Source organism: Drosophila navojoa, chromosome 5 (assembly GCF_054131105.1).
Source record: "Drosophila navojoa isolate 15081-1374.11 chromosome 5, UAZ_NAV_1.0, whole genome shotgun sequence".
NCBI classification, from domain to species: domain Eukaryota; kingdom Metazoa; phylum Arthropoda; class Insecta; order Diptera; family Drosophilidae; genus Drosophila; species Drosophila navojoa.
Window position 1 is genome coordinate 26,295,892 of NC_142893.1, and position 26,408 is coordinate 26,322,299.

Genomic DNA, 26,408 nt, shown 5'->3' on the forward strand with positions numbered 1-26,408 from the left:
TTAATCGCAGGTATACAATGAGATTACGATTCGATTCAAACATTTGTAAATATGCGAAGCTGAAATACTTGCTGATTATTGTTGTTGTTTTACTGTTCACAATATTTATGCATACTAATACAACATAAAACAATAATCAAATAACATATTGAATATCAATTGTCTATGCATATGAATTGACTACGAAAATCGTGTTTTTAAGAATTGCAAAATGCAATCATGCACTCACCAAACATTATTACTAACAATATTAATACTCCCATATACACATATACTTATTAAATAATGTAGTACAAAAGCATTGTGCAGGGTAATAAGTAAATAATTATCAAATCAATATTAGTTCTGTTTCGATTTGGCTGTTGTGCGTGTTAAAAAAGCCTGCTTGAATACTTGTGAATTAGACAATATAGCATAAGACATAAAACATATAACGTAAAACATAAAACGTATACCGATATGAAACCGCTGTTATAATGTTATTATATACATACATATATACATATACTACATCATACAAAATAAAAGCTGGTATGGGGTCAAGAAAACTATAAAACAAGTATCATAATATAATATTGGCGGCAATATCTCATGTTTTGTGCACATCAATGATGCATACTATGATAAAAGTAGAGAAATATTTATTATATCCGCACACACATATACTCTCTTTAGAAGGTTTATGTTTTAAAGCTTAATTCAAGCCTATTAATCGGAATTTAGAGATTCAAATATACCTACTGCAAATACGCGTACTTACTATATTATATTACATTAAATTATATAACAAGTAATGTTTGCCACATGTATTACATTACATACTCAAACTATGTATTAATATCCATATGTAGTCTTCTAAAAGTGACAAAACCTGACTTGGAATTCTCGAGAAGAAAAAACTGTTTCCATTAAGTATTAAAATTGGGAAATCAATAAATACATATATTATTAGAAAATATACAACTTATACATTATGACATCTTTATTTGACATTTGATCAATATAAAGAAGGCTAAATAATGGAAAACTGCTAAGGTATTATTAAAAAAAAAACAAAACATCGTTTCGTTACATTTTACTCTAACAAGATATTAAATAAACGACACAAATACATACATGTAATTGAAGTTGTTGGTGAATAAACAAGCTAAATTCAAAACAAATTAAAGTTTGTAAAAAATATGTTTTATTTTCAATTTTTTTTTCAACATTTTTGTATATTGTATATATTTCATATAAAAATAAGGACGTTGCAGTCGGGCGTTAGTAGCCTAGTTTAATACAGAAGAAAATGTAGTTTTTCTCCATTTGCCACGCCCCTACTAGGCGTAGACAATCCAGTTTTGGCCAGTTCTTAGAACGAGCAAAATTTGGATACTTGCACTTCAAAAATGTGAATAGAGCGTATTTTTCGATATTCCACGCCCCTAAAGAGGCGTAAAAATTATTTTTGGGTCATCGATAGAGGAGGCTACTAGTAACTAAACTATACAAATTTGAAGCTTCTAGCTTTTATAGTTTAGGACATACATATATCCGTCGAAGCTTTTTGGCCTTTGGTCTGCCCAAGTATATACATACATATACAAAATTTGAAGTCTCTAGCTTTAATATTGTTCAAAATATAGCAGAATTAAAAAAAAACACTATATATTTAGTTTCAAATTACCACGCCCCTGGTGGGCGTACACATACAATTATAGATACAAATTCATCCGATTTGCCACGCCCCCAATGGGCATAGATATATCCGCCATAGCTCGTGATCTTGGGTGGTCGTGGCAACTGTGTTTGGTCAGTGCTAAAGCTAAACAAATATGTTTTGCGCGCCATTTTCTTTCGTTCCTTTGAATTTAGCATTTGTTCATTTCGTTCGTAAATCGAACTAATGACTCACAAATTCTAATTTCCGCAATGATAATGTTTATTTGTTTTTAACTGGCTGACGTTGGAAATAGAAAAAAGATTTTTTTAATTTTTGCAATTTATCATTACGTTTTTTTATATGCTAAGGCACTGACCAGACTGTCTGGTCAGTGGCTAAAGTCAAGTAACGATATTTTCTAAAACATAATTCGATTTACTGTTAACTAACAGTAGATCAGAATGTAAAGTTCTGTCGCCGTACAACCTTGTGTATGGGCTACAGATAAACAACTGTAACCTCATCGTCAACATGCAGTTGTGACTTTAGTCTTTTAAATTGTGTTTTGAATACTTTTCGTAAAGGGCATTAAGAGTGCAAACGGGACTTACAGATGTAAAGTGAAAGTGTAGACAAAGTAAATACGATTAATATATGTTATATATACTACAGTGATTACATCTAGACGTTATTGAACTTCGCTGGCGTAACTGCTGTTCGCGCAAGCAAGAAAAGCAGCCATAACTTTTTTCTTTTTTGTTTTGAGTTGTGCGCGCACATAATCACAACAATAACAATTAACAACTTGTATTTTAATTAGCATTAAAAAATAATGGATACCAATGTAAGCTCTGAATTGGGTAAGTTGTTGAATTGCTGTGAATGGAATTTTATAGTTTGAATTGAATTTTTAACCTCCATGGTTGGTACACTACAGCGTGTGTACGTCAATTGCCCAGGCGCCAGATATACATATGTGCGTACATACGTTTGCTGGCGCGCAAATTGTTGACAAGTTATGGGAGTGTTTCAGCAGTGCGCCATTTACATTTTGTACATTACGCATTCAAATGACAATTTTATATTGAAAAGTGTTGCAAATAGTTCGTCAAAAACAGTATTCATTATATTATTTTTACAAGGTGAAAAATCCCGATATGTTTAATTGATCTGGCAACGCTCCAACGCACCAATAGTATTCTTGCTGGTCACACAGGTACAGTCTGTGGGGCTTGTTTTCTAATTAACGCTAATATATAAATATACGATTATAAATAAAATAAACTAGACTCAAAAATTTAATGATTTAAATTAAGCAAAAATAAACAACGCTAATCGAAACAAAAAAGCTTTTTACAAATTATATGAAACATGACCTGCATAACGTACATGAACTTGCCACCTTGGTAATTATGATTATATTTATAATTAAGTGGCAATGTTAATATTACAGTCTGGCAGCTCTAGATAGCAGCACATTTTGAGGTTTACGCAATTCTCTTCAATTCCAATAAAATTGTAAAAATAGATCACATTTCGAACTCGTTGTAAGTAACTTATGATTTAAAATTGAAGTTTGTGCCAATAATCAATTTAAGTGATAATAGGCAAGCGTAAACTCAAACTAAAATGATGTCTCAGGCATTTGCATCTGCTATTAGTCGAACTGGAGTTGCACTACGTTGGAACCGGCGTAGTTTGAGCACGGCGAGATTTCTGCGCAGTGTCACACGTCCACGCTTGGCAACCAGTACTCCCTTCATTAAAAGTTTCCCAACTGCAAATTGTATCCCTGCCACTATTGGCAATTTGCAGCAATATATGCGGCAGTACGCAAATGAAAAAAAAGTGTTTGAACGCACTAAACCTCATTGTAATGTTGGCACCATTGGTCATGTGGATCACGGCAAGACAACCCTGACGGCGGCCATAACGAAAGTATTGGCTGATAAGCAGCTGGCAGAGAGCAAAAAATACAACGAGATTGACAACGCGCCTGAAGAGAAAGCTCGTGGCATAACCATTAATGTGGCGCACGTTGAGTATCAGACCGAGACGCGTCACTACGGTCATACTGATTGTCCCGGACATGCTGACTACATTAAGAACATGATAACAGGCACCGCACAAATGGACGGCGCTATATTAGTAGTAGCCGCTACAGATGGTGCGATGCCGCAAACGCGTGAGCATATGTTGTTAGCAAAACAAATTGGCATCGACCATATTGTAGTGTTTATCAACAAAGTCGATGCAGCCGATCAAGAAATGGTGGATCTTGTCGAAATGGAAATACGTGAACTTCTTACCGAAATGGGGTACGATGGCGATAAAATTCCCGTAGTGAAGGGCTCAGCATTGTGTGCTCTTGAGGACAAAAATCCTGAAATTGGCGCTAATGCGATACTTAAATTGCTTGAAGAGGTAGATAATTTCATTCCTACGCCAGTGCGAGAGTTGGATAAACCATTCTTGTTGCCTGTGGAAAATGTATACTCTATTCCTGGCCGTGGTACAGTCGTTACGGGTCGTCTAGAGCGCGGAGTCGTTAAGAAGGGAATGGAATGCGAGTTCGTGGGCTACAACAAGGTCTTAAAATCCACAGTTACCGGAGTAGAAATGTTTCATCAGATTCTTGAGGAGGCACAAGCTGGTGATCAACTGGGCGCCTTAGTACGAGGCGTAAAGCGTGATGATATTAAACGTGGAATGGTCATGTGCAAACCAGGGAGTGTCAAAGCTCTAGATCAGTTGGAGGCTCAAGTGTATATACTGTCCAAGGAGGAAGGTGGTCGGACCAAACCGTTTATGTCATTCATTCAGCTTCAGATGTTTTCTCGTACATGGGATTGTGCTGTGCAAGTACAAATACCGGACAAGGAGATGGTTATGCCTGGAGAGGATACGAAACTTATATTGCGGCTGATACGTCCAATGGTCTTAGAGCAAGGTCAGCGTTTTACGCTTCGTGATGGCAATTTAACCTTGGGCACTGGCGTTGTTACCAATGTTTTGCCGGCACTTACAGAAAGCCAGCGTTCTGAGCTAACTGAGGGTAAAAAGGCGCGTGAGAAAAAGGTTGCTGCCAAAAAATAAAACTTGTATTCATCAAATACTTATTCTAAACTCGGTCGTATACAAATAAATATATTTTTAATTTAATTATCTGTTACATTTATATATTGAATCATTTTTACTTCATATTCATATTAACAGCTCTAAAGTTCATAAATAAAAAAGGGCTAGAAGTAGTTGCACTCATTGGACTGAAGCCTCTAATAGGAATATATGATTATTAATAATGACAATATCAAATTATTGCAGTGGTGCCACGTATTAAAAGTAGGAACATCCAATTTAATAGTTTTTTACCACTAACCAGACTAGTTTAGTGTTCCTACACTGTTTTGTGCTGTTAGAAAATGATTGAGGGAATTAAACTTCTTTGTCACGAACCAATAATCGATAACAAAATAAAAGCGGCCCTACTTTGGGGCAATCAGTGTTGACCAAGTTGGTGATCGAACGGCTACGCAGCTGACGCTCTTGCTAAAATAATTTTGAAAAAGAAGTATCCATTTACCTGGAAATATGTTTGCATTCCGGTTTCCAGATCTTTCGGGTGTACTTCGTTATTGACTCTTTATATTTGAATTATTTATCGTGTTAATTTGAAATGCTTATGATTCACAGACGAACTGGATGAGACCACTACATTGCCAGGACTTACACTTTACGATTTTATAGAACCATCAATGGCATCCAAACAACAAAACTTGGACATCGATGATAATGGTGGTGGCTGTGATACAAATATAGATATGAAGCGGGGGTATCTGGAAAAAAAAGAACCATCAGCTACAACGAATGAATTGCTGAATACGTCGGGACAAAAAAAGGCGCCAATTGTTCGAATATTGGAAAACAAACGGCTGACCGCGCCCATGGGATCAGCTTTGAAAAATATATTAGGAGAAACTGTTCGGGTGGCAACAGCTCCAACGAAAACCTCATCAACAACTGAGATTAAGATCCTAAACAAGTTACAAGCAAAACCCTTGAATGCTTTTGGCAATGTACCCGTTAAAATCGGCAGCACAACTATCGCTGCACCAACGACGTCACCAAAGAATATTGGCGTGAAAATGACTCCAATAAAAACTGCTGATGGTAAGGTCCTCTATCTGCAAAAGTCATTGCCTGTGACAGGTGGAACGACTTCAAAGGTACCATTAGTAAGTGGCACATCAGATCGCCTGTTACCAACCGGCTCAAACATTCGCCACGCCATACTCTCGAAGGGTGTGACTCTAAGTGGTACGTCTACAATCAAAAGCAACGCCTCGAGCTTGTCATCAGCAACAGTCCGCGGATTGACTGCAGTTGAAATGGCTAAGCCAGCAGCTCATGGATCCACAAATGCTGTGGCGCCAAGTGCATCATCTAGCTTGATTAAAGGTACATTTTCCGCAGACGCAGTATCTACACCAGTGGCTACTAAGATACAAGTGGTGCGCACCGCCGATGGTAAGCTGATCAAACTAAATCAGGGGTCTCCTTCTGTACTCTTAAACACCAAGCCAGCAACTTTGGGCGTAAGGACTTCAGTTAGTTCAACACAGCCAGCAATGCCAACATCTGTTTCAGGCAACAATGCTAATAAAGTAATGAGCAAGCCGACTACACAAGTTATAATAAAGGGACCGTTGAAGCAGTTGCCGGCTGGATCCTCGCTTCGACCTATTATCAATAATTCAGGCAGCAGCAACAAAGCAGCTATCAGCAGCAGCAGTGCTGTAGCATCGACAACTATAACAACCTCGGCTGGTTCATCTATACCAAGTGGTAAAATGCTTGTTCAAAGCTCTACAGGAAAACAAATTGTTGTGGCCAACAAAGATATAATAAAGCTATGGCCAATGCCAAGCACCAGCACAACAACAACAACAACAAATCCAAATGCCGCTGCCAGTGGTCTGCATGCAATTCAACTACCGGGAAAAAGTGGGCTGCAGTATGTGCGCGTTTTACCTAACAACAGCAACAACAGCAGTGCCAGCAATGAGACAACAACTAGTCCACAGAAGGTCTCACTGGAACGTCCTCGAACGACCAGCAACAATTCCAGCGCAACTGTTTCAGTTGGCAACACTACAAAAATTGTTATGAAAACAACGGGTGGAAGCATAGTGCCACTACCATCAATGCAAACTCTGGTGCCTAGGGTAAGTACATAGCTGAAAATTGTAAACTGTGAAATGTTACATTAAATTATCTCTAACATTCTGTCACAGCGAACTCCTGGCGCTACACCTAATACGGCATATGCAAAGCCCCTCGGCAATAGCAGCAGCTTGGATGGAGCACATAAGCACCGGTTATCCGATATAAATGTGCAAATAAAACAGCTGTCCAGCGACAGCGCCAGCGATGCTGGAGCCCCAGAAGCAAAAAAAGCACGTTACGTTATATCAATGCCGCATACCTCTATGACATCAACCACAGGCCCAGCACCGGCAACAGCTCCAGCAGCGCAAAAAAATATGCAAAAAATAATGGGAGCACGAACAACGCAACTGCAACGCGTCACGGTGCAGGGCGCCAATATGACCGGCAGCAATAACCCCCCCACCCGAAAGGTTTACAACTTGGTGACAAAGAGTGATGCGAACGGCGTTAAGTATATGATATGCAACAAGGGAGGCGAAGGAAAGCCACGAACAGTTTTTAATACGACGATGCGACGCGGCTACACTCTAGCCGATAGTAAGCTGCGTCGCCCACTGGCTACTCAACAGGCGCGCCTTAAACAAATGAAACAGCATCAGCACAGGCTGATGCTACCAGCACAGCTTAAGCAGCGGCAACAACTACAGCAGCTACAGAAACATCAGTCCACCATAACCAAGTCACAACAACAACAAACACTAAAGTCGACGGCAAGGCAGGAAAGTAAAATAGCAATTCCGAGCAAGCCACTATTTGATATACTGAAGCCGCCGCCACTTCAAGCACCTGCGTCTGGAGCAGCTGCAGCACTCGACGCCTTAGGTGGTTCTCGACGGAAGCACTGTAACTGTAGCAAATCTCAATGTCTCAAGCTATACTGTGACTGTTTTGCTAATGGAGAGTTCTGTCAAGATTGCACCTGCAAGGATTGCTTCAACAATCTGGACTATGAGGTGAAGCGAGAGGAAGCTATTCGCAATTGCTTGGAACGTAATCCTAGCGCATTTAAGTAAGTTGCTTTTGGTTACAATTGCTTTTTACAATTCCTAATTCCTAATTGAATTGTGCTTTGCATTTTATAGACCAAAAATTACGGCTCCGAATTCCGGTGACATTCGCCTTCACAACAAGGGCTGTAATTGCAAACGATCTGGATGCCTAAAAAATTACTGCGAATGCTATGAAGCCAAAATACCCTGCTCCACTATGTGTAAATGCGTGGGTATGTATACGGTAGAACAAAGTCTAAACAAATCGCAATACAAATTTATTTCTTGAATATATATTCATATGCACATGTTTTATTCTTTTGTCAATCGATAGGATGTCGTAATATGGAGGATCGTCCTGATGTGGACATGGACTCTATGGATAGCCTGGTTGATGCCAAATTGCAGACAAATAAAGTAAAAGACCTCAACGGAACATATCTGCAGGACAATCGCTCGAATGTTTATCTTACGGACGATGTGATAGAGGCGACTATAATGTGCATGATTTCGCGTATTGTTCTGCATGAAAAGCAAAATTTGCCTATAGAAGATACGGAGCGTGAGGTGATGGAAGAGTTGGGAGAAAGCTTAAATCAAATAATAACTTTCGCCAAGGAGAAGAACGACACATTTCACACGGACGACCCCAAATCGACAGCGGCCTAAAAACCGAGATGAATTCTATTTATATTCTTAGAACTTAACACTTTCGCTCTTCTGTGGGTAACATTAATGGACATACTATATTATTTTATAAGTTCAAAGAAAAGCAAATGCCTGTTTCTGTTTCAATATCTCTTAATTAGGCTATTGTATATATATAGCATTTCCGTTAGCATTAGAAAACGTAAGAGCTTTGGTAGATTTTTCGTCATTTAGATCAGAAATATCCTAAAAACTCCGCTGTGTATATAAATAAATACAAATTTAATAAAATGATATGTTTTATTTTAAAAGATTTCAGAATCAAATGAATTATATTAATTCACTGGGATTAGTACCACAGTTAAAAAAAAAACATTACCATTTGAGTAATTATAAACTAACTTTAAAGAGTAATGATCTTTATAATTATAATATAACAAAAATCGAGTTCTATAAAATACATCAAAATTTGGAGTCTCTAGCCCTAAAAAATGTAATTGTATCACTGATTTTCGTTAATGGTTTTATTCGAAAACGGAATACATACGGACAGACGGATAAACAGACAGGCAAGAAAAAACAGACATGTTATGCAGTTCCACAGAAACATTATACGCTGACTATACATTTTCAACGGTCCAGAATATTTTACATAAACTCCGATGACGGCCTAAGTTTTATTACACGATTACGCAGTGAATAAGTTCTAGGCGTAATCGGACAATTCTCCCCAATCGTTGAAGTTACTGACTGGCCGTCGTGCAAAGAGACTCTCTCCAAGCTCATGTCTTCCTCACAGTCATCTAATTTCGCAGATCGCAGGTCCACCTCATCTCCACTGACATTACCTTCCTCAAATGTGAACTGGAAACGACGAACCTTTTTTTTTGCGCTGAATATGACATTTCGATTGGTCGTAGATTGACGTCTCTTGGTTCCTGGCGTTTTTAAAATAGATATTGGCTGCTCTCTGGTTGGTGTCACTTGCTCACGAGCTAAGTGCTCCGTTGCGCCAATAATAGCAGACTTTAGTAAACTTTTTACTCCCGTTGACCCACGCTTTGCACTGCCATTAGACACGCGAAGCACGGTAGGAACTGGTGAAAACGATTTGCGATCGCGAACAAAAATGTGACGATACTGTGAGCAACGTTTCGGAGTTTGATTCAACTGATTGCTTTCCTCGGCAATCTCTTGAGCTGCTTGTTTTTTTCGATTTTCTGCAAATGCCTTACGCAAAAAAGATCTTAAGTCGCTGCTTGGCTTAGTGGCGGTCTTTCGCTTAGTTATTGGGCCTGCTTTAGGTTTTGCTTTAGGCAACGTCTCTGTGTCTGGATCAATCCAATTATTTGCTTTTAAGCGCTGCAGATTATCAAATCGCTTATCTACATTTTCGCTTTGCAAGCGCAACATATCCCACCACCCCTCTAAGTCATCAACAAAGACGGGCTTAGAAGCCTCGCTGCCATCATTTGGAAGCTGATCTCTTCCTGTAGCTCCTGCTTCACAGCGATCAATTAGACCTTTGAACTGCATAAATTTTTTGCTAGTAAGCAATTTAGTTTGCCCAATAGCCGCATCTATACTATCCTTAGCCCCAGTCTCTAAAAGTCGCTCTTCATTTTTGTTGCTATACAAATTCCATTCATCGCAGAGGCAATGAAGGCGTTTAATTTCATTATCCAGCTGGAATCGAAAGTATGTAACAGTGTCCAATATGCGACGTACTGCAACGGGAGTTTCTGAATTGTTGTGAGCCAAAGTAGCAATTTCATCTAAAATTTTACAAAGTTTCAAATTATCAATTACTATTTCATTTATTAAATTTGAATTTTTAGCCAAAATCGTACCCTTTCCTGCGTTCAGACTGCTCTCTAACTCCAATACTTTCGACGGCAAAGGCGACAGCTGCTTCTTGGCGGCATGAGGTGCCCCATTTGGCTCCCAACTTGCCATAGTAGATTTATTGAAAGTGTCTCCGTTTGACTTAAATATATTGGCGTCATTCTTGTATGACTTCTTCTGACTTGTTGCCTGTGCTCTAAGGTCAGAAGTGAATGGTGTCTTTAAATTGCATATTTCTTGAAGATTCAATTTTGTAGAAAGCTTCTGTCTAATTTGGTTTTGTCTGCAGTGTGGGTTTTCAGCCTTCATGCGTACTGACAGCTCTGAGGATAGAGGGTTAACACCCCTTCTCTGTACCAATGTTTTCAGTTGGACAGCACGACCTCCTCGAGAGTTTGCTCTAGTTGCGGGTGATTCGAACAAATTGGTCACACCATTTTGTGCAATTGTGCTTTTAACTGATCGTACTGTTGGTTTTGCCGGTAGTCGATTTCGCTTAATTTGAATTGCAGGCTTTTCCCTTATAGGTTCACCTGCTACTTTCAGGGGATTTACCGCAGGCCGATTCGATAGTCCAGACTGAGGCTTTGCTTTAACCTCTTGCTGTTTCGCTCCAAAAACAAATGGTTTTACTTCATCTATTAGCTGGTTTGACTTCACAACATTTGCAATAGAAGAATTTATTGTCCGATTTGCAGGTGTTTTTTTCTTTGTAGTGTGAGGAGCGGCAGAAGCTAACGATTTCTCGGGTTTCTTTTCAAAATTTTGTTGAAAAGAGAATGGCACTGTTGATATCTTATTTATATCTGGATATTTGCAATTTTTTGCTGTTGATGGGCTCTTTGGTATATTGTTAAAAACATATAGTGAGCGTCTTTTGTCCTCCTTCTCTGATTCAATTGATGCAGTTGGCTGCGATAAGGCTTGCCTGTTCTTGCATCCATTGCCGTGTTTTTCGGAAGCTTGGTACTTATCAATCGATTTCCATTTGAGAAAGCGTTGCAAATAATTAGCATGACGTTTTGACATTTTATTATTCGTGGAAATTTCATTTTGCGAAGAAAGTTTATTTTCCTGGTCGATATTTGCAGCTGAGAACTGCAGATTATTTAACTTCACTTGCTTTTCTAGGGTCGCCTCCGACAGTGTTTGAATGAGACTTGTACTGCGATTTTTTTGAAATAGATCCTCGCGCTTTTTGCATCGAGCAACGCGACGGTGCTCGCGGTTAGATTCAATATAGTTTTGGCGTCTTAAATCTCCAGATGTCACCTTAAATAAGTTTCTATGATTTTCCATCGTTGGCAGTATGACTCCAATTGTATTTTACTTGTAGCTTGTTTTGTTTTGTTTATTTCGAATTTGTAGTTTTGAAACGAAAACTAGAAATGTATTATTGCAGCGGTCGCTTGAAGTGCCGCCATTTATGTCGCCCCTGTTAAAAGGCTATGCATACATCAATTCCGTTACTTTTACTGTTAACTAACAGCTCTGTTACAATGCCACATTTTCCACTTGATCTTTTTTGTTAAACCTGAAGTTCAACAAGCAATTAAACGATTACCGGAAAATGCTCAAAAGCTAAAAATAAATAATTAACAACATTACCTAATAATAAACACCGTGAAAATACATTTCAAAATAAAACTCAATCCCAGTATATTGTCATATTAAGCGATAGCGTGTGACCATACTTTGTTCATGAATATGTTTTGGTTATATACCAAAAATATCAAACATACATACATATGTATTTATGTATTTACGATTTCAATATATCGCATACAATAACATCGGCGCTAACCCACAAGAAAAATACATCAAAAATATTGGAAAGGAAAATAAAATAAATAAAAAATAAAATTTGCAATAGCAGGATTGTGTGTCTTTAGGATTAGGTATGAGTGTGTGTGCGATCATACATACATACATTGATTTTATACATACATACATGTGCATACAGAGGGGTTAAAAAATAACAACAACAAAAACAACCAGGCACTGAGCAGAACAGCATTGCCAGCTAAAATTACACGCTCTGTTGTGAGTAGAACTCGTTTTCTACGTCTGAAATATAAATATCGCGAATAACTTCCAAGAATAATAATATTTGTTGTGATTTATTTTGAATAATCTTTAGAGTTATTTGCTTTTAACAAGGTAGTAAGTAGTAATCTTTAATAAACTTGTTGCTGGCAACGCTATGCAAGCTCAATTCCTCTCTTTCTATTTTTCTCACACACGCATTCCTATATGTCCGTCATTCTCAGTTGATTCGTCGTGAGTGCCGCTATCACTTTGTGTTTGTTGCTCTGTTGCTGGCCTGGCTGCGGCCCCGTCATCGTTGTCGGTGTATTTTTAATCACTTCTCGCTGCCTGTAGCTTTGAAAATATTGTACTAATTTGGAGACGTGCAATAAAATATATGAGTTATCGTTTATATAATAAGTTTCGTTGCATATGTGAAAATATACGTGACAAAGCAAAGAGCAGGGCTAAGAGAGTAGGCATCTAAAAAAATTCTCATATGTATGGGCGTATATGTATATGTATGTGTGTGAGTGAGTAACAAGGCTGATAAAAAATAAATCTACAAAAACTAAACAAATAGTACTTAGAAAATCAACAATTTCTATACAAATCAAAAAATATAATACAAAATGGAAGCAATTGCCAAACACGATTTCTCTGCGACTGCCGATGATGAGCTCAGTTTCCGTAAAACTCAAATTCTGAAGGTAAGCAAATACTATGATATAAATATAGGAATAAATTGAACTACATATGTTAAAATTTACTTTTGCATGCATCTTTGCATACAGCGTAACCAAACATATTTATATACACATACTCATCAACACTAATAAGAGAATATGCATATGTATCTATGTATGTTCATATGTATATAAGCAAGCCTCATTTGTTGACTGAGTTGTGTACGTTCTCGAAGTTTACCCAAATACTTTTTTAGTTCGGGTATTAGTAATATATTATTTTTGCCTGTTTAAATAAACTACAATGCTGGAAAACGCACTCAAAGATTCTTCAAACTGCATCTCGCGATCAATCATTGTTGATCGATCCATAAGCATTATTAAATTCATATAAGATGTACATGCATGAACTATCTTCAGCTCACTTGTCTTATACCTTATATTAAAATCTTAGTTTGGTTTATTAAGACATTGCGCCAACAAATATGTGAGGTACTATTTATACACCATATTTAATTAACATCTATTTGTAGGATCTGTATTACCTAGAATACGTTTCATATGAAGAAAAACAAACTAGAATGCATACTACTCGTTTGTAGATTAAAGCTGTAAAAATGGGAATAATTCTCAGTAGTATACTAAAACGTAATTGACACAAAATTGTATTAAGGATATTTTCGATATGCTAGACTCCCAAAAGAACGTTAGTTCCAATTGGATAATAATCCAAAAAACGATTAAAGCAATGCATATAAATAAAGGAATATTCATATGTATACATACATTTGTATGTTCGGCATAGACTTGGCCCAAATTCAATTGGTTAATCTAGTTTTTTCCTTACTGCACGATTGTCTTTTTGTCAGGTGTGTGCTCGCCATATCTGTGGTCCTTTTAACCAATTGGTTCTCGTTGTTTGCTGGCATCTACTGACTGCGGGCAAGTTCTGTTTTGCTGTCTATCCGTTCTTGTCGTAGGTTAGTCACTCAGTTTTCAATTTCATTTTCATATATTTTAATTTTTTTATTTATTTTATTTTTATTGTCTGGCAGAGTCGCTTCTAAACTGTTCATATTGATTAATGATGTCAGTGACTTACTTGGTACACAAGCAACTATTGATTGTTTATTAACTGAATTCACTTCAGATCAAACGAACATGAGATTAGTTTGTCAGTCTAGTTTTTTATTTCATATTGCCGCCACCACTGTACTATAAAAGCAAACCGAATTTTTGAATACCGTGGAACCAAAAAAAAAAAAAAAATGGGAAATTGGGAAAATTTGTGGCTCCGAAAAAACACAAAAACAAGTAAGAAGGCTCTAGTCGAGACTGCTCGACTAGGAGGTACCCTGAACCCTCCAATCTGATACTCTAATCATTCATTTCATTTATGCACACAAATGTACATACAAATGGATCGACACGCAGCATAAGTCTGTGCTCTGCTAACTTTTTCTTTGGCAAATACATACATTTTACGGTTTTAATCGCTTTCTGAAACTGATGAAGATAGTCCTTCAAGAAGAGAATTTATTCAAAAAAGAATCGTGGAATAATTGGGAATATCAGATGCATACAGATTTGATTTGGCAGTAAGATTCAAAGTACGCTCGAATTACTTCACAAATATTGTAATGTTGAAATCCAAATGTCGTGTTGGAATTTGTGTTAAATACATGTTATCTACGAGTTAAATACAATATATGTATAAATTGAGTGTAAGCAAGTAAAATATAATTATCATTTTCGCAATAATTTTAGGTAAATGTATCCATCTAAAAAGATTAGAACTCGTTGATATTAATTAAATTAAAAAAATATATTTTTCAGATATTAAACATGGAGGACGATTCGAATTGGTATCGCGCCGAATTGGATGGAAAAGAAGGACTTATTCCTAGCAATTATATAGAAATGAAAAATCATGAGTAAACAGTATATAATGAAAATCAACTACACATTTCATAACATTTGTATATTTCTTATATTTATATAGCTGGTATTATGGACGCATAACACGTGCCGATGCGGAGAAGTTGCTGTCAAATAAACTAGAAGGTGCTTTTTTAATACGCATTAGCGAGTCAAGCCCCGGCGATTTCTCACTATCCGTCAAGTATGCAACGTTGAGCGTTTTTCCAGTAATGAATATAATATTTTCGCATTATTTAACAGATGCCCCGATGGAGTTCAACATTTTAAAGTACTGCGGGACGCCCAGAGTAAATTTTTCCTTTGGGTTGTCAAATTTAATTCCCTAAACGAATTGGTCGAATATCATCGAACAGCGAGCGTATCGCGATCACAGGATGTAAAATTGCGCGATATGGTACCTGAAGAGGTATGTTTTTTTATTGGTTTAATGGTTTTGTCTAACTGGCAATATATATGTATATCCTAGATAAGGGCGAGGAGCTGAGTCGATTTTTATATCTCTATTGATTACCCATTGAAAATGGGAAATCAGGGTATAACGGTTTTTTAAAGTATGTAATAGGCAGAAGGAGGCGTGGCAGACCCCAAAAAGTATACCTATTCTTGATCAGGGAGACGAGCTGAGTCAATTTGGCGCTGTCCGTATGTTTGAACGCGTCGATCTCAGAAGATATAAGAGCTATATAGAGCGGAAATCGAATGTATCCATAAAATCGATAACTCATCCCGTTATTTTTTATCGATAAAAACCTTATAGCAAACATATTATAAAATTATATATCTTACATCTTTAAAGAATATATTAAGACGCATTTTACACAATTTCGATTTTAGTTAAAATTTACTCTCAACCCCTATACACCCCCTCAAAAAAGGCGTATTTCAAATACTAGAGACTTGTGCCTTTGCAAATACATTCATAGTCCATGTAATAATCATAATCTTCATGAAGATAGTTCATCCACAAGAAAAGTTATTTAAATATTAAATAGTGAGCCAACACTGCAACCAATGCGTGTTTATGCGAAAATGTGTATGTCTGTGTGTGGGAGTGCGTCTGTGCATGTGTAATAATTATTGAAATATCAGTTGTTCGAAGGGTTTAGTCTCGACTAGAGTTTTATTAGTTTTTTATGAAATTTTTTAAAAATCATCTTACTCTCTATTGTTGAGTAGCTTATATTTACGTGGTTGCATTATGTTGTGTTTGTGAGCTTAACATACGAAAACAACTTTTACTAGTCGAAAACTATAATTTTTCATTTTAATAAATCATTTTTAACTTTTGCAGATGCTTGTGCAGGCGCTTTACGATTTTGTGCCTCAGGAATCGGGAGAGTTGGACTTTCGACGCGGCGATGTGATTACCGTTACAGATCGTTCAGATCAGAATTGGTGGAATGGCGAGATCGGCAATAGAAAAGGCATTTTCCCAGCAACTTATGTAACGCCATATCATTCATAAAAACCTATACCCTAACGCACACACATAAACATAAAACATAAATTACACTATGAACTACGAAAGAGAAGAATACCAGTTCGTACAACATACAAATATATGTACTAGGCAACGCAGATAGATATTGTATAAACCGAATGCATTTTTTACATTATTGACAAGCAGTTTATAGCTGTTATATTCTAAAGTTATGTAAAATTACAAGAACTAACAAAACTGACAGTCTTTTTTTATGGCGAATATATAGAACTTCTCACTATATATGATTATTGTAACAATTTTTGATATATTAAAAAAAAAATTATACACATAATTAAGTTCAATAATGTAACTTTCTACGAACACCACACTAAATGTGTTATTTATTTTGTGTACGCCCGGGCGCGGGAGAAAGAAATCAATTTATTATAATTAAATATAAAAAATTACCAATAAAAATCAACAAAACTACCACACATTAAAAAAATAAATAAAACAAAAAAAAACTTTGACAATTTTGCCTAAATGTCTCAAACCGAAGACATTTAAAATTATTATCAAAATAAGCCTTTATAAATAATATATTTACATATATTAAGCAATCGGTATTAAGTATAAATTTTATTTACGTGCTTTTTGAATAGTATTTAAAAAGTTGTGTAAAATTTGCTTTATTAGTTAGCCTTTGATCATTCGAAAATTCTACAATACATGCTTCATATGTTTATTCTATTTAACATTATTTTGATTGTGCTTAAACATTTTTTTTTGTCATAACACTTTACCAATTATCCGCATTTTATAATTAATATAACAATAAAAAATGAAGTGGCCAATATCATTAATTACACCGAGATAAATAAATTAATATTTTTATATGTATTTCCTAACATAAATGAATATTAAACAAAAAACAATGTTGCCTCATTAATTTTTTCGACTTATTTAATTTTCGTAGTTACCTATGCACAATTTAATGGACGATTAAGAGTACGTTTTGTCTTAATATGCAGGTATTTGTATATATAATTAGAAGTCCAGAAATGTATATATATGTAACGTTTTGAATTAAAATCAAATTGGAAACAAATATTAAAAACTAAATTTCAACTATTACAAATGAGAATTGAGTTTGATAAAAGAAAAACAATTTAGTAGATACGGATAAATCATAAATAAAATAATAATAAATTAACTATTGCATATACATATAAAGGCATTTTTCTTGGTTGTAAAATAACTGTAAGCTTAGTTAATCTGTCATTACCCAAGAATCGATAACTTATATTCGATATAATTTTCTTTAAAAAGGATTTAGTACCTCCAATTTGATCAACACGTTTTTCTGTTTCTTGTCAATACATTATTTCATTCAATTTTAATCAATATAATGTAAAAACTTTCCCTAACTTTTTGTTTTGGTTTAGTTTAGTTCATTTGCTGTATGGGTAAACGGTCACATTGCACTCGTAGCTACGACGAAAGGCATGTCAGGCGATTTGTTACGCGTATGGGAGTAAAAAATAATTATATGACAAAAATATATGTTAGCAAAATTTGGGCGTATTGGCATACGAAAATTTTTTAACCTAACGTAAAAAGCAGAATAAGATTGGTGTTTTGGTGAAAATAAGATTAATTTCCAAGAGCTCTTAAGAATTGTTAATGTGACATAAAAAATTTTGACATACCGCACACACAAGCGCTTTAGAGACTTAGTAGATGTAGTACATGTGTATGCAGCCGAATGAATATAGCAAAGACCATTTGAAGAAAGGCGTGTGGTGTGTGTACATAAAAGTGCAATATCGATAATTTGCGCGCCTTGTCATACAGTCAAGCTCTACGTTTTTTTTGTTGGTGTAACCTTTGTCGCCCGCTTACTAAATAATGCCGCTACTTGCCTATAAGGAACAACGCATTCTAAGTCCCCAGCAACTACGCAAGCTTAGCGAACATAAATACTCATGTTTCAGTGCAAGTCTGCTAGATCCATTGCTCCAACCGTGGTGGAATTGGTTGGTCGCCCAAACGCCACTTTGGCTAGCGCCCAATCTCATAACAATCGTCGGTCTAATGCTCAACATTGTGACAACGCTGATATTAATTTGGTGAGTGTTTCTTTCAAATCTTTTTATTGATTGAAGAACTGTGTACATATACAAATGAACTTTATATACATATGTATGTGTATATAATATAGACTCTGCATATGTTTGTACTTATATTTAGTTCAACTCAGTTAAAGTCACAACTTTGGTGGCGTGTTTTCCTATGCTTAATGAGTCAGTAGAATTAGGTGGACGTGTAAATTTTCACTTTTGCTCGCCGCTGGAAATCTTTATCAATATCTTACGCCGATCATCTCAATACTCAATACTCATATCAAATACTCAATTACAACTTGATACTATAGATTAAATCTCTAGGTTGTAAGTTGTATTTGCATATCATTTCAAAATGCAAGGGAACTCAGATATGATCATGCCAACCTGCGTAGGAGGGTGGGTCTCGCGAAAATACTATGATTAGATAGTAAATATATCGCTTACGTTACTGTTTGCAGCAAAACATTTTTTTAAACTGATCGGTCATTTTGTTTTGTTAAATTAGGTTAATATAATACATTCATGATAAGGGAAGACAAAAAATCAGTGCACTAGTCAATGGGCAGATATTTTTACGTTGATTATCATTGGGCTTTTGGCTCATATACTGTCAGACTTTCTATAAGATCAATTTAATTAACCCTAAGAGTAAATTATTTTCAAGTACCTTTGCAATGCTCTTCGTTGCTTGATCGATGATTGCTTCGATTGAATTAAATTAGAATTTGCATATCAAATTGTTTGGTCAAAAAATGTAAAAGTCGATCCATTAATATAATGAACAAATTGTTTGAGTTTTGAATTGAAATATTTTGAGTTCAAGCTATCTTAGGTACATACATTTGTTGTTATCTATAACAAAAAAAAAATTGAAATTAACATTCGCTATAAAATTATACATGAATACAGACTAACTAGTTGATTTAGTATTGTTTGGTTGAAATTGGGTCTTAAGATTGTTCACTTTGTCAGTATTATTTTAGTAACATGGTCTCTTAGGTAAGAAGTTAGGCATAAAAACTGTCTACTTTCTTTATTAGCAAAATGACGATGGCAGTGACTTACTCTGCAGCTTAATGACACTGAAAAACTGAAATACTAGCTTGATTCATTTACTGACGTCAACAAAGGCGGACAAATTTTCGGATATTGTGATTATTTATTGTAGACGTATCAACTAAATTTTCTTCTAAATTTCAGCTACAGTCCCAACGGAGTCGAGCCGCCACCACGTTGGACATGCTTTCTCTGTGCTCTTGGACTCTTTGTCTATCAGAGTTTAGACTCTATAGATGGGAAGCAGGCGCGGCGCACCAACACTTCATCACCGCTAGGTGAGCTCTTCGACCATGGCTGTGACTCCATATCAACTATATTCGTGGCGCTTTCGGCGTGTATATCCTGCCAACTAGGCCACTACCCGAACTGGCTTTTCTTCCAGGTATTTGAAAACTTTATCTTAAAAAAATACGTTAACAATCGTTATCATTCGTTCTTTGTTGCTTTCAGTGCTTCTGTGCGATAGCATTGTTCTATTGTGCCCACTGGCAAACTTATGTGTCTGGAACGATGCGATTTGGACGCATTGACGTCACTGAAGCACAATTTTCGATTATTGCCATACACTTAGTATCCGCCATCTTGGGTCCGGAGATTTGGTTGACCAAGGTAAGTCATTTTGGGCGGATTAAATTTGTACAAAAATAATATATATTTTGTTAGGATTTAGCATTTTCAGCATTTATCTGATAGAGCTCTAGCGACTAAAATGTATATTAGATTAACATAGAGAATGATGCGAGTCTCACTGTGAAGTTATAATTATATTTGGGAGTTATTAGTTATGTTCGGCGATATTGCGTTTTCTTAATTCATTTAGGGCTATAATATAGTCATATCCTATATTAAATGTATTTATAAACGTATTTACTTTAAGATGTATTGCCGATATTCTTTTAAAGTTGTATGCGCTTGGTTTCGATTAATTGAGCTTATTTCTTGGCCTGATATTTGCTATCTGAGTTCTTTCACTAGTAATATTCCTGTACTTTGTTAAGTAATGGCAGTAATATAAATTTAAACACCAAAATGAAATACACTAAATTTAACCAAGCTAAATGCAACTTTAACTTAACCTAAATTATATTTTTAATCACTCATCATCATAGATACACCAAGTATAACAAAAGGTTTCCAATTGTAATAGTCTTAATACCTTTTACTTTTATGTTATATACAAATCCGTTCCACTGCCACAACAATGCAACACAAAATCACGCATAATCAATCGTTACAAAAAAAAAAAAATAATAATAATAATAAAATAATATATATAAATAAACAAATAAAAAATAAAAAAAAATAATATATATATATATATATATATATATATATATATATATATATATATATATATATACATAAATAAAAAAATATATATATATATATTTATATATGTGTATGTATGTATGTATGTATATATGTTGGTTATATATAGGTTGGCTTTGGCAAGATTGAGCTGTGGTATGGTCCGGCTATAACGACCATTGTGTGTGGTGTAATATCCTTAACATATGTTTTTTCCATCGTTGTCGCCGGCGGTGTTGGCAAAAACGGCTCCACAGTTGCTGTAAGTTTAAACACTCTTAAACAATCGAATACTATACATTTAAGGATATATCAAACAGCCGTTATGAGCACAGCTCTCAAAGTGACTTCTAGCAAATTTTCTGGGCTTTTCTTTTGATCATAAATATGTTGAGCTAAAATAGAATAATCATAATCATTGGTATGTTCAACACAGTGGAAATATTTTATATTTGGATTGAAAAATTCTTGTCGGAGAGTTTCCTCTCTAGTGCAAATTGAATCGATGTGCCTTTAAAATTGAGTAAGAAACTCAAAATTTAATCCTTAAAATTGAGAAAAAATGATTTTACTAAATTATTGTATAGTAAAGCCCCAAAAATTTGTATATGTTGTTCTTGGTTTATCGCAAACACAAACACAAAAGACACAGAACATACAACAAAAATTATTTTGGCTTATGATTTGAAAAATTTGAAAACGGAAAACGAATTTACAATCCGGGCGTTTCGTGAAAGCGTGGAGTGGGTTCTTGTTTTCATTATCTTTCTGATAACTCCTATTGCTTGCCACTACTTATTTTACTATTAATACTTATTACATACGATACAAAATATATAGGTTTGAGAATTATATTTATCCGCATCTTTTTCTGCTTCTACTCGTCTTTAAAGCATAATGAAATACCTAATACTGGTTATGTCTTACATTGGCATGCTTGAATTCTGTTGACTGCTTAAACTATAATTTATAGGATGTTATTATAATATGGGCTGCATTGTATTTTGTTTTGTAGGCATTTTTTAAGTATTATTATTCTCTATATGTATGTGAATGTATGTCTTTATATTATGGGAAACTGGTTCTAGTTTCAGTCAATTTATTGTAATAAAAAATTACGTATTTAATTATTAATAGCATATAGTTGAATTGCTCAAATATCCGTAGAAATTTTATGTGAGTATTGACTAGATGTTACATTTGTCAATTATTCATCGTGTCATTTACAGAAAATCTGTAAAAAAGTAGATATTTTCTTAACTCAACCTGCTCAATAGCTAGACGGACTAAGATTTATAACTTAGAAATTAATTGTGAAAATATTCTAATTTGTTTTGTTCAATGTTGTTATTATTGTTTATTTGTTTCGTTCTGTGATTTTTATTTCCATCTACAATAGATTCCTATCGTGGGAGTTTCGTGGAATTATACCATATTAGTATTTATCACTTTCGGTTATACCTTGAATATAATCAATTTTCAAAAAATGTTTATTGAAGGCGGCAGTGGCAAAAACGGCTCATCAGTTGCTGTAAGCATTGCTTTCCATTTAATGAAAGTGCAAACTTTTCAATTCCATATATGTATTTACTAATATACTAAATCATTCAAACTGAAACATTTACTGGATTAAATATAATTATTAATTACATTAATTATTAAATTAAAAATAGTTATCTTACACGGACACATGGCTTTATCACCTAATACAATTGCAGATATTATTATTTTATATTGTAATTGTATATGTCCAACTGGGAATCGAAATTAACTGAGGCCTCCAATCACTATTATTATTATCATTTTCATTCGAATAACTGAAGTAGAGACCATATCTGTCTGACGACACGTCTCTAAACAGACTCTTACTCAATTACATAATCTCAAAGGGAATGTTCTCATTCAAGTTCAGTAAGCAGTAGTGGTGTTGGTAAGGGTGGAGCGCGTTGCCAATAGTCTTGGGGTACTTCAAGTCGGGCATCCCGAAAGGAGGGAAAAATCTTCAATATCGTACAGAATTTGTATGCGGCTTGTGCTGTTATTAATATTAGCATCACTAATTACCTATAATAGACGGCACCACTTTTCATTCCATATTAAATACTCGTTCATGTTTAGTTATAGCAAAAGAAAATGAAGACTATTATTTCATACAATAAAGTGTACTACTTATTAGAATACTTTTTAGACATGCACTCCTAGGATTAATTGTTAGCTTTAATTGAAATCAGCTTAATAGATCGCTTATTTAATATTTCAAGTTATTCATTTTATTAAAACTTTAGACTATAAATTAGTTTTTTTTTCTAAAATGTTAACTTTTATATTAAGCGATTTGTTGAATATGTTTTGAAATTGTTATCAATTTATAAGTTTTTCTATCCTAATTATGGTTTTTCTTTTAAATTTTAAAAATGTAACGCATTTAAAAAATTTATTAATTTAATCAGATGCCTTATCTCGAGTGTGAAACACGCTGCTTGCCGTTTTATATGGCCAGTGGAATTGACTTGAGTTTAGCATTACGATACTCGAAATCAATTTTGAACGAAGGCTGTGGAAAGAATGGATCATCCGTTGCAGTAAGATTTAACATATTCGTATAGCACAAAAACCGAAGGCATTGTAATTAGCTTGATTACTAAAAAATAGATGAACTTACGTTAGGAAGAAGTTGTGTGCTTAATTTTTTATTTATATATTTATACCCATAGAGGGTCAAGTAATGTACTTGTACATTGTTTCGATGCATAATGATATACTGTCCGAATGTTGCAAATCCTGAACAAAAAAATCTTTAAAAATAAATATATATGTGTATATATCTATTTATATTTTTCAGACTACTCATATATATATATATATATATATATATATATATATATATATATATATATATATATATATATATATGAGTAGTCCTCGGTAATCCGAAGCTATCTAAACTTTATTTTGAGTTACTTTCATTCCCCTTCATGTTTATTGTTATCATTACTGGTTAGGTCATTTGGTATTGGATGATTTCAATAATGCTTTCTTGTGTATCTGGTTTGGCTTACAAATCATATGTCCCAACCACTCACCCACTCGCTTACTCACACCTACTAATTGGCGCTAGACAATGTAACTTGCTATAACTTACAACCTTCAAACATAAATGTCACATTAGAGCCAACAAAAATAAATTTTGTTATTAGTCAACGTGTTTGCTGTAGATTTGCAAAGTTTGCAACAATTTGCAAATCTTCTCAACAAAAACGACGTAGCGCATTTTTTTTAATTTTTTTTTTTTTTTTTTTTTTGAATAAAAAAATTTTATACTAACTAACCGATCTCAACTACATAAAGGGTACCAGCGTACTATCGCCTAGTATACCACTGACTCTAGTGGTCCTGCCGGCGCTCATGATTGCCCAAAAGTCCCCGGATAATATTTTTACGGAGCACGCTTCTGTTTTTATTCTGGCCTTTGGCATGGTAGCGGCTAAAATCACCAATAAACTAGTGGTAAGTGCTTATACGATAAAAAATTAGTATGAATCAGCAATCGAAGCGAATATATATGTGATCTATTAATATTACTCTTTTTGCAACGCAGATTGCCCACATGACGAAAGCTGAGATGGAATATTTGGACTGGTCATTACTGGGCCCAGCATTATTGTTCCTCAATCAGTACTTTAATTGTATTGTGCCAGAGATTTGGTTGCTTTGGTTTACGCTAGCCTGGAGCACCCAGGATTTACTCCGATACTGTGCGCAGGTTTGCTTCGAGATTTGCCAGCATCTGCGGATCGACCTGTTTAGAATACCGTATAGCGCCAAGGTCTCGAGTACCTCGTCGGTGGGCAGCCAGATCAATTTCGGAGGGGAAAAAAATGGTAGCACATCGCACCGAAAGTCTAAAAGCAAATTGCACTAACTATATGTTGCATTGATTTCATTCAAATTCCTAAGAAACTTTCAAATATTTTCGGTGTTAGAGAAAGTTTAAACAGTTTTAAGCTTAACCAACCAAAATTTACCGTCGAAATGTTAAATCAACAAATAGTATAACTAATTTATAAATGTTGTAACCAAAAAGATAAAAGAACTGGAGGCAAATTTAATCAATATATATATATATATATATATATATATATATATATATATATATATATATATATATATTTGGTGTGTAAAAATATTTTATATAGTTATGTAAATTGTAAAAACTACAGAATCCAGATTTTAGCGGAAGAAATGAATAAAAAATAATAATCAAACGCCAAAACTTACATTTTTGGCGTGCTTAAAGCTCAATTAACTGTTAAGTCAAAGTTAATAGTTGGATTTCATTAAACGATAATTTTCTTTAATTTAATTGAGCAATCGTCTGATACTGAATCATATTTCTTTTATGTTATTAATTAAATTCGTATAGGAAATTAGCACTTTATTTCTTACTCACTGAGAGAATATACAATTCTATGATGTATGTACTATATGTTATGATATTAGTACTGAAGTATATTATACTAATTTGTGTAGTAAGCATAGAAATTGCCTATAATCATTCTCAGTGGTCACTGAACTAAAAATGCATTCGATTTTGATTTAACAAAATTTATGCTGTATTCAAATATAAAAATAATTTTTGAGCAATAGAACACGAATTACATGAATTTCAATACTTATCGATAAACATACAAATAAACAATCAATTCAGTTCTTAAAGTTGTTTTTACAGATTGCCGTAGGTTTTGCAGAAGTATGCGACTAATGCCATGTCGCGAACCTCTAAAGTGACCCGACTGCGATATTGCGTTAGCAAGTAAGCATCTTGGAAGCGTTGCGTTAAATACATCTCGGTTGCGGTCTGCACAGCCTCTAGGGCGCCAGTGGTTATTTTGAATGGAATTTTTGAATGTTGTATCAAAATTTCACGTAACAGGCGTGAAAATGCTAATCGGGGTATCAAAAAGCCCTGGTGCTTCTGTAAACATTCAATTTCACGGTGCAGTTTTTTCAAACGATGCTCTGGAGCATTTTTTTTGCGTCTCGATGATTTTGCGGTTGCTGGCGGCTGCTTTGGGTTATGTTTGTTGGATACTGATGATTGTTGGCGTTGCCTACTAGGAGGGGTTGCTATCGGTGATAAGTTTTCTTCATCGCTGCTAACATTATCTATTGTGATCTTTTGAGCACGGTTTCCTGAAGAGTTCTTGCGCAGCGTTGAGCATTTACGAGTGGTACGACTAGTACGACTAGTGGTAAATTCTAATCCATAGTCAGTCTCGTTGTCGTGCTCTGGCGTTTGGAATGCACTTTCCTCATCAGCAATGCTATCTGAATGAATCATCTCTTTGTTTTCGCTGATTATATCTATAATAAATGAGCTTAGTATAGAATCTGAAACTCGACAAAAATCAAACTAAATTGCCGCCTTTTTTCTAAGCATTGCTGTGTAAGGGATGCAAAACGAAATTAAATAATTACATA

General features: G+C 34.9%; 6 protein-coding genes across 15 annotated transcripts; 4 read left to right on the forward strand and 2 right to left on the reverse strand.

Annotated features, from left to right (window-relative positions):
• The first annotated feature begins 2,131 nt into the window (after window positions 1-2,131).
• On the forward strand, window positions 2,132-8,802 carry mip120 (Myb-interacting protein 120). 3 transcript variants are annotated; one of them, XM_089262481.1, is made up of 5 exons: window positions 2,132-2,505; window positions 5,339-6,870; window positions 6,940-7,883; window positions 7,957-8,096; window positions 8,198-8,802. In XM_089262481.1, the coding sequence occupies exons 1-5, from the start codon at window positions 2,478-2,480 to the stop codon at window positions 8,530-8,532; spliced, it is 2,979 nt and encodes a 992-aa protein (XP_089118607.1). In that variant the 5' UTR covers window positions 2,132-2,477; the 3' UTR covers window positions 8,533-8,802. The 3 variants fall into 3 exon arrangements, with proteins under 3 accessions (XP_089118607.1, XP_089118608.1, XP_089118609.1); XM_089262482.1 differs by having other exon boundaries at window positions 2,132-2,489; XM_089262483.1 differs by lacking the exon at window positions 2,132-2,505 and adding an exon at window positions 5,139-5,216.
• Window positions 3,038-4,805, forward strand: mEFTu1 (mitochondrial translation elongation factor Tu 1). Of its 2 annotated transcripts, none has more exons than XM_018105216.3 (2): window positions 3,038-3,192; window positions 3,253-4,805. In XM_018105216.3, exon 2 carries the CDS (start codon window positions 3,275-3,277, stop codon window positions 4,739-4,741), a length of 1,467 nt encoding a protein of 488 aa, XP_017960705.1. In that variant the 5' UTR covers window positions 3,038-3,192; window positions 3,253-3,274; the 3' UTR covers window positions 4,742-4,805. The 2 variants fall into 2 exon arrangements, with proteins under 2 accessions (XP_017960705.1, XP_089118610.1); XM_089262484.1 differs by having other exon boundaries at window positions 3,072-3,192; window positions 3,244-4,805.
• A 297-nt stretch (window positions 8,803-9,099) lies between the features above and the next one.
• On the reverse strand, window positions 9,100-11,849 carry mars (guanylate kinase-associated family member mars). The gene is made up of 2 exons (XM_018106922.3): window positions 10,362-11,849; window positions 9,100-10,286 (listed from the first exon to the last, which is right to left on the reverse strand). Exons 1-2 carry the CDS (start codon window positions 11,653-11,655, stop codon window positions 9,160-9,162), a joined length of 2,421 nt encoding a protein of 806 aa, XP_017962411.1. The 5' UTR covers window positions 11,656-11,849; the 3' UTR covers window positions 9,100-9,159.
• Window positions 11,850-12,528: 679 nt separating this feature from the next.
• On the forward strand, window positions 12,529-16,689 carry drk (growth factor receptor-bound protein 2 drk). The gene is made up of 5 exons (XM_018104693.3): window positions 12,529-13,094; window positions 14,907-15,004; window positions 15,073-15,192; window positions 15,252-15,417; window positions 16,303-16,689. Exons 1-5 carry the CDS (start codon window positions 13,017-13,019, stop codon window positions 16,474-16,476), a joined length of 636 nt encoding a protein of 211 aa, XP_017960182.1. The 5' UTR covers window positions 12,529-13,016; the 3' UTR covers window positions 16,477-16,689.
• A 1,243-nt stretch (window positions 16,690-17,932) lies between these two features.
• On the forward strand, window positions 17,933-24,909 carry bbc (choline/ethanolaminephosphotransferase 1 bbc). Of its 7 annotated transcripts, XM_089261105.1 has the most exons (8): window positions 17,933-18,563; window positions 19,761-20,001; window positions 20,070-20,228; window positions 21,058-21,189; window positions 22,327-22,458; window positions 23,378-23,509; window positions 24,276-24,434; window positions 24,526-24,909. In XM_089261105.1, exons 1-8 carry the CDS (start codon window positions 18,343-18,345, stop codon window positions 24,847-24,849), a joined length of 1,500 nt encoding a protein of 499 aa, XP_089117231.1. In that variant the 5' UTR covers window positions 17,933-18,342; the 3' UTR covers window positions 24,850-24,909. The 7 variants fall into 7 exon arrangements, with proteins under 7 accessions (XP_089117231.1, XP_089117233.1, XP_089117232.1 ...); XM_089261107.1 differs by lacking the exon at window positions 21,058-21,189 and having other exon boundaries at window positions 17,935-18,563; XM_089261106.1 differs by lacking the exon at window positions 23,378-23,509 and having other exon boundaries at window positions 17,938-18,563.
• Window positions 24,910-25,516: 607 nt separating this feature from the next.
• On the reverse strand, window positions 25,517-26,337 carry cid (centromere identifier). The gene has a single exon (XM_018104694.2). It carries the CDS (start codon window positions 26,266-26,268, stop codon window positions 25,651-25,653), a length of 618 nt encoding a protein of 205 aa, XP_017960183.1. The 5' UTR covers window positions 26,269-26,337; the 3' UTR covers window positions 25,517-25,650.
• Between the last annotated feature and the right edge of the window lie 71 nt (window positions 26,338-26,408).

Coding starts and splice junctions, on each gene's coding strand:
- mars (XM_018106922.3), bottom strand. CDS start 11,655: ATGGAAAATCATAGAAACTTATTTAAGGTGACATCTGGAGATTTAAGA. Junction 10,287..10,361: donor CAGTCTGAACGCAGGAAAGG/GTACGATTTTGG, acceptor GTAAAATTTTAG/ATGAAATTGCTACTTTGGCT.
- mEFTu1 (XM_018105216.3), top strand. CDS start 3,275: ATGATGTCTCAGGCATTTGCATCTGCTATTAGTCGAACTGGAGTTGCA.
- cid (XM_018104694.2), bottom strand. CDS start 26,268: ATGATTCATTCAGATAGCATTGCTGATGAGGAAAGTGCATTCCAAACG.
- mip120 (XM_089262481.1), top strand. CDS start 2,478: ATGGATACCAATGTAAGCTCTGAATTGG. Junction 6,871..6,939: donor TGCAAACTCTGGTGCCTAGG/GTAAGTACATAG, acceptor ATTCTGTCACAG/CGAACTCCTGGCGCTACACC. Junction 8,097..8,197: donor CACTATGTGTAAATGCGTGG/GTATGTATACGG, acceptor GTCAATCGATAG/GATGTCGTAATATGGAGGAT.
- bbc (XM_089261105.1), top strand. CDS start 18,343: ATGCCGCTACTTGCCTATAAGGAACAACGCATTCTAAGTCCCCAGCAA. Junction 20,002..20,069: donor CGAACTGGCTTTTCTTCCAG/GTATTTGAAAAC, acceptor TGTTGCTTTCAG/TGCTTCTGTGCGATAGCATT. Junction 21,190..22,326: donor AAAACGGCTCCACAGTTGCT/GTAAGTTTAAAC, acceptor CATCTACAATAG/ATTCCTATCGTGGGAGTTTC.
- drk (XM_018104693.3), top strand. CDS start 13,017: ATGGAAGCAATTGCCAAACACGATTTCTCTGCGACTGCCGATGATGAG. Junction 13,095..14,906: donor GTAAAACTCAAATTCTGAAG/GTAAGCAAATAC, acceptor TATATTTTTCAG/ATATTAAACATGGAGGACGA. Junction 15,193..15,251: donor GATTTCTCACTATCCGTCAA/GTATGCAACGTT, acceptor ATTATTTAACAG/ATGCCCCGATGGAGTTCAAC.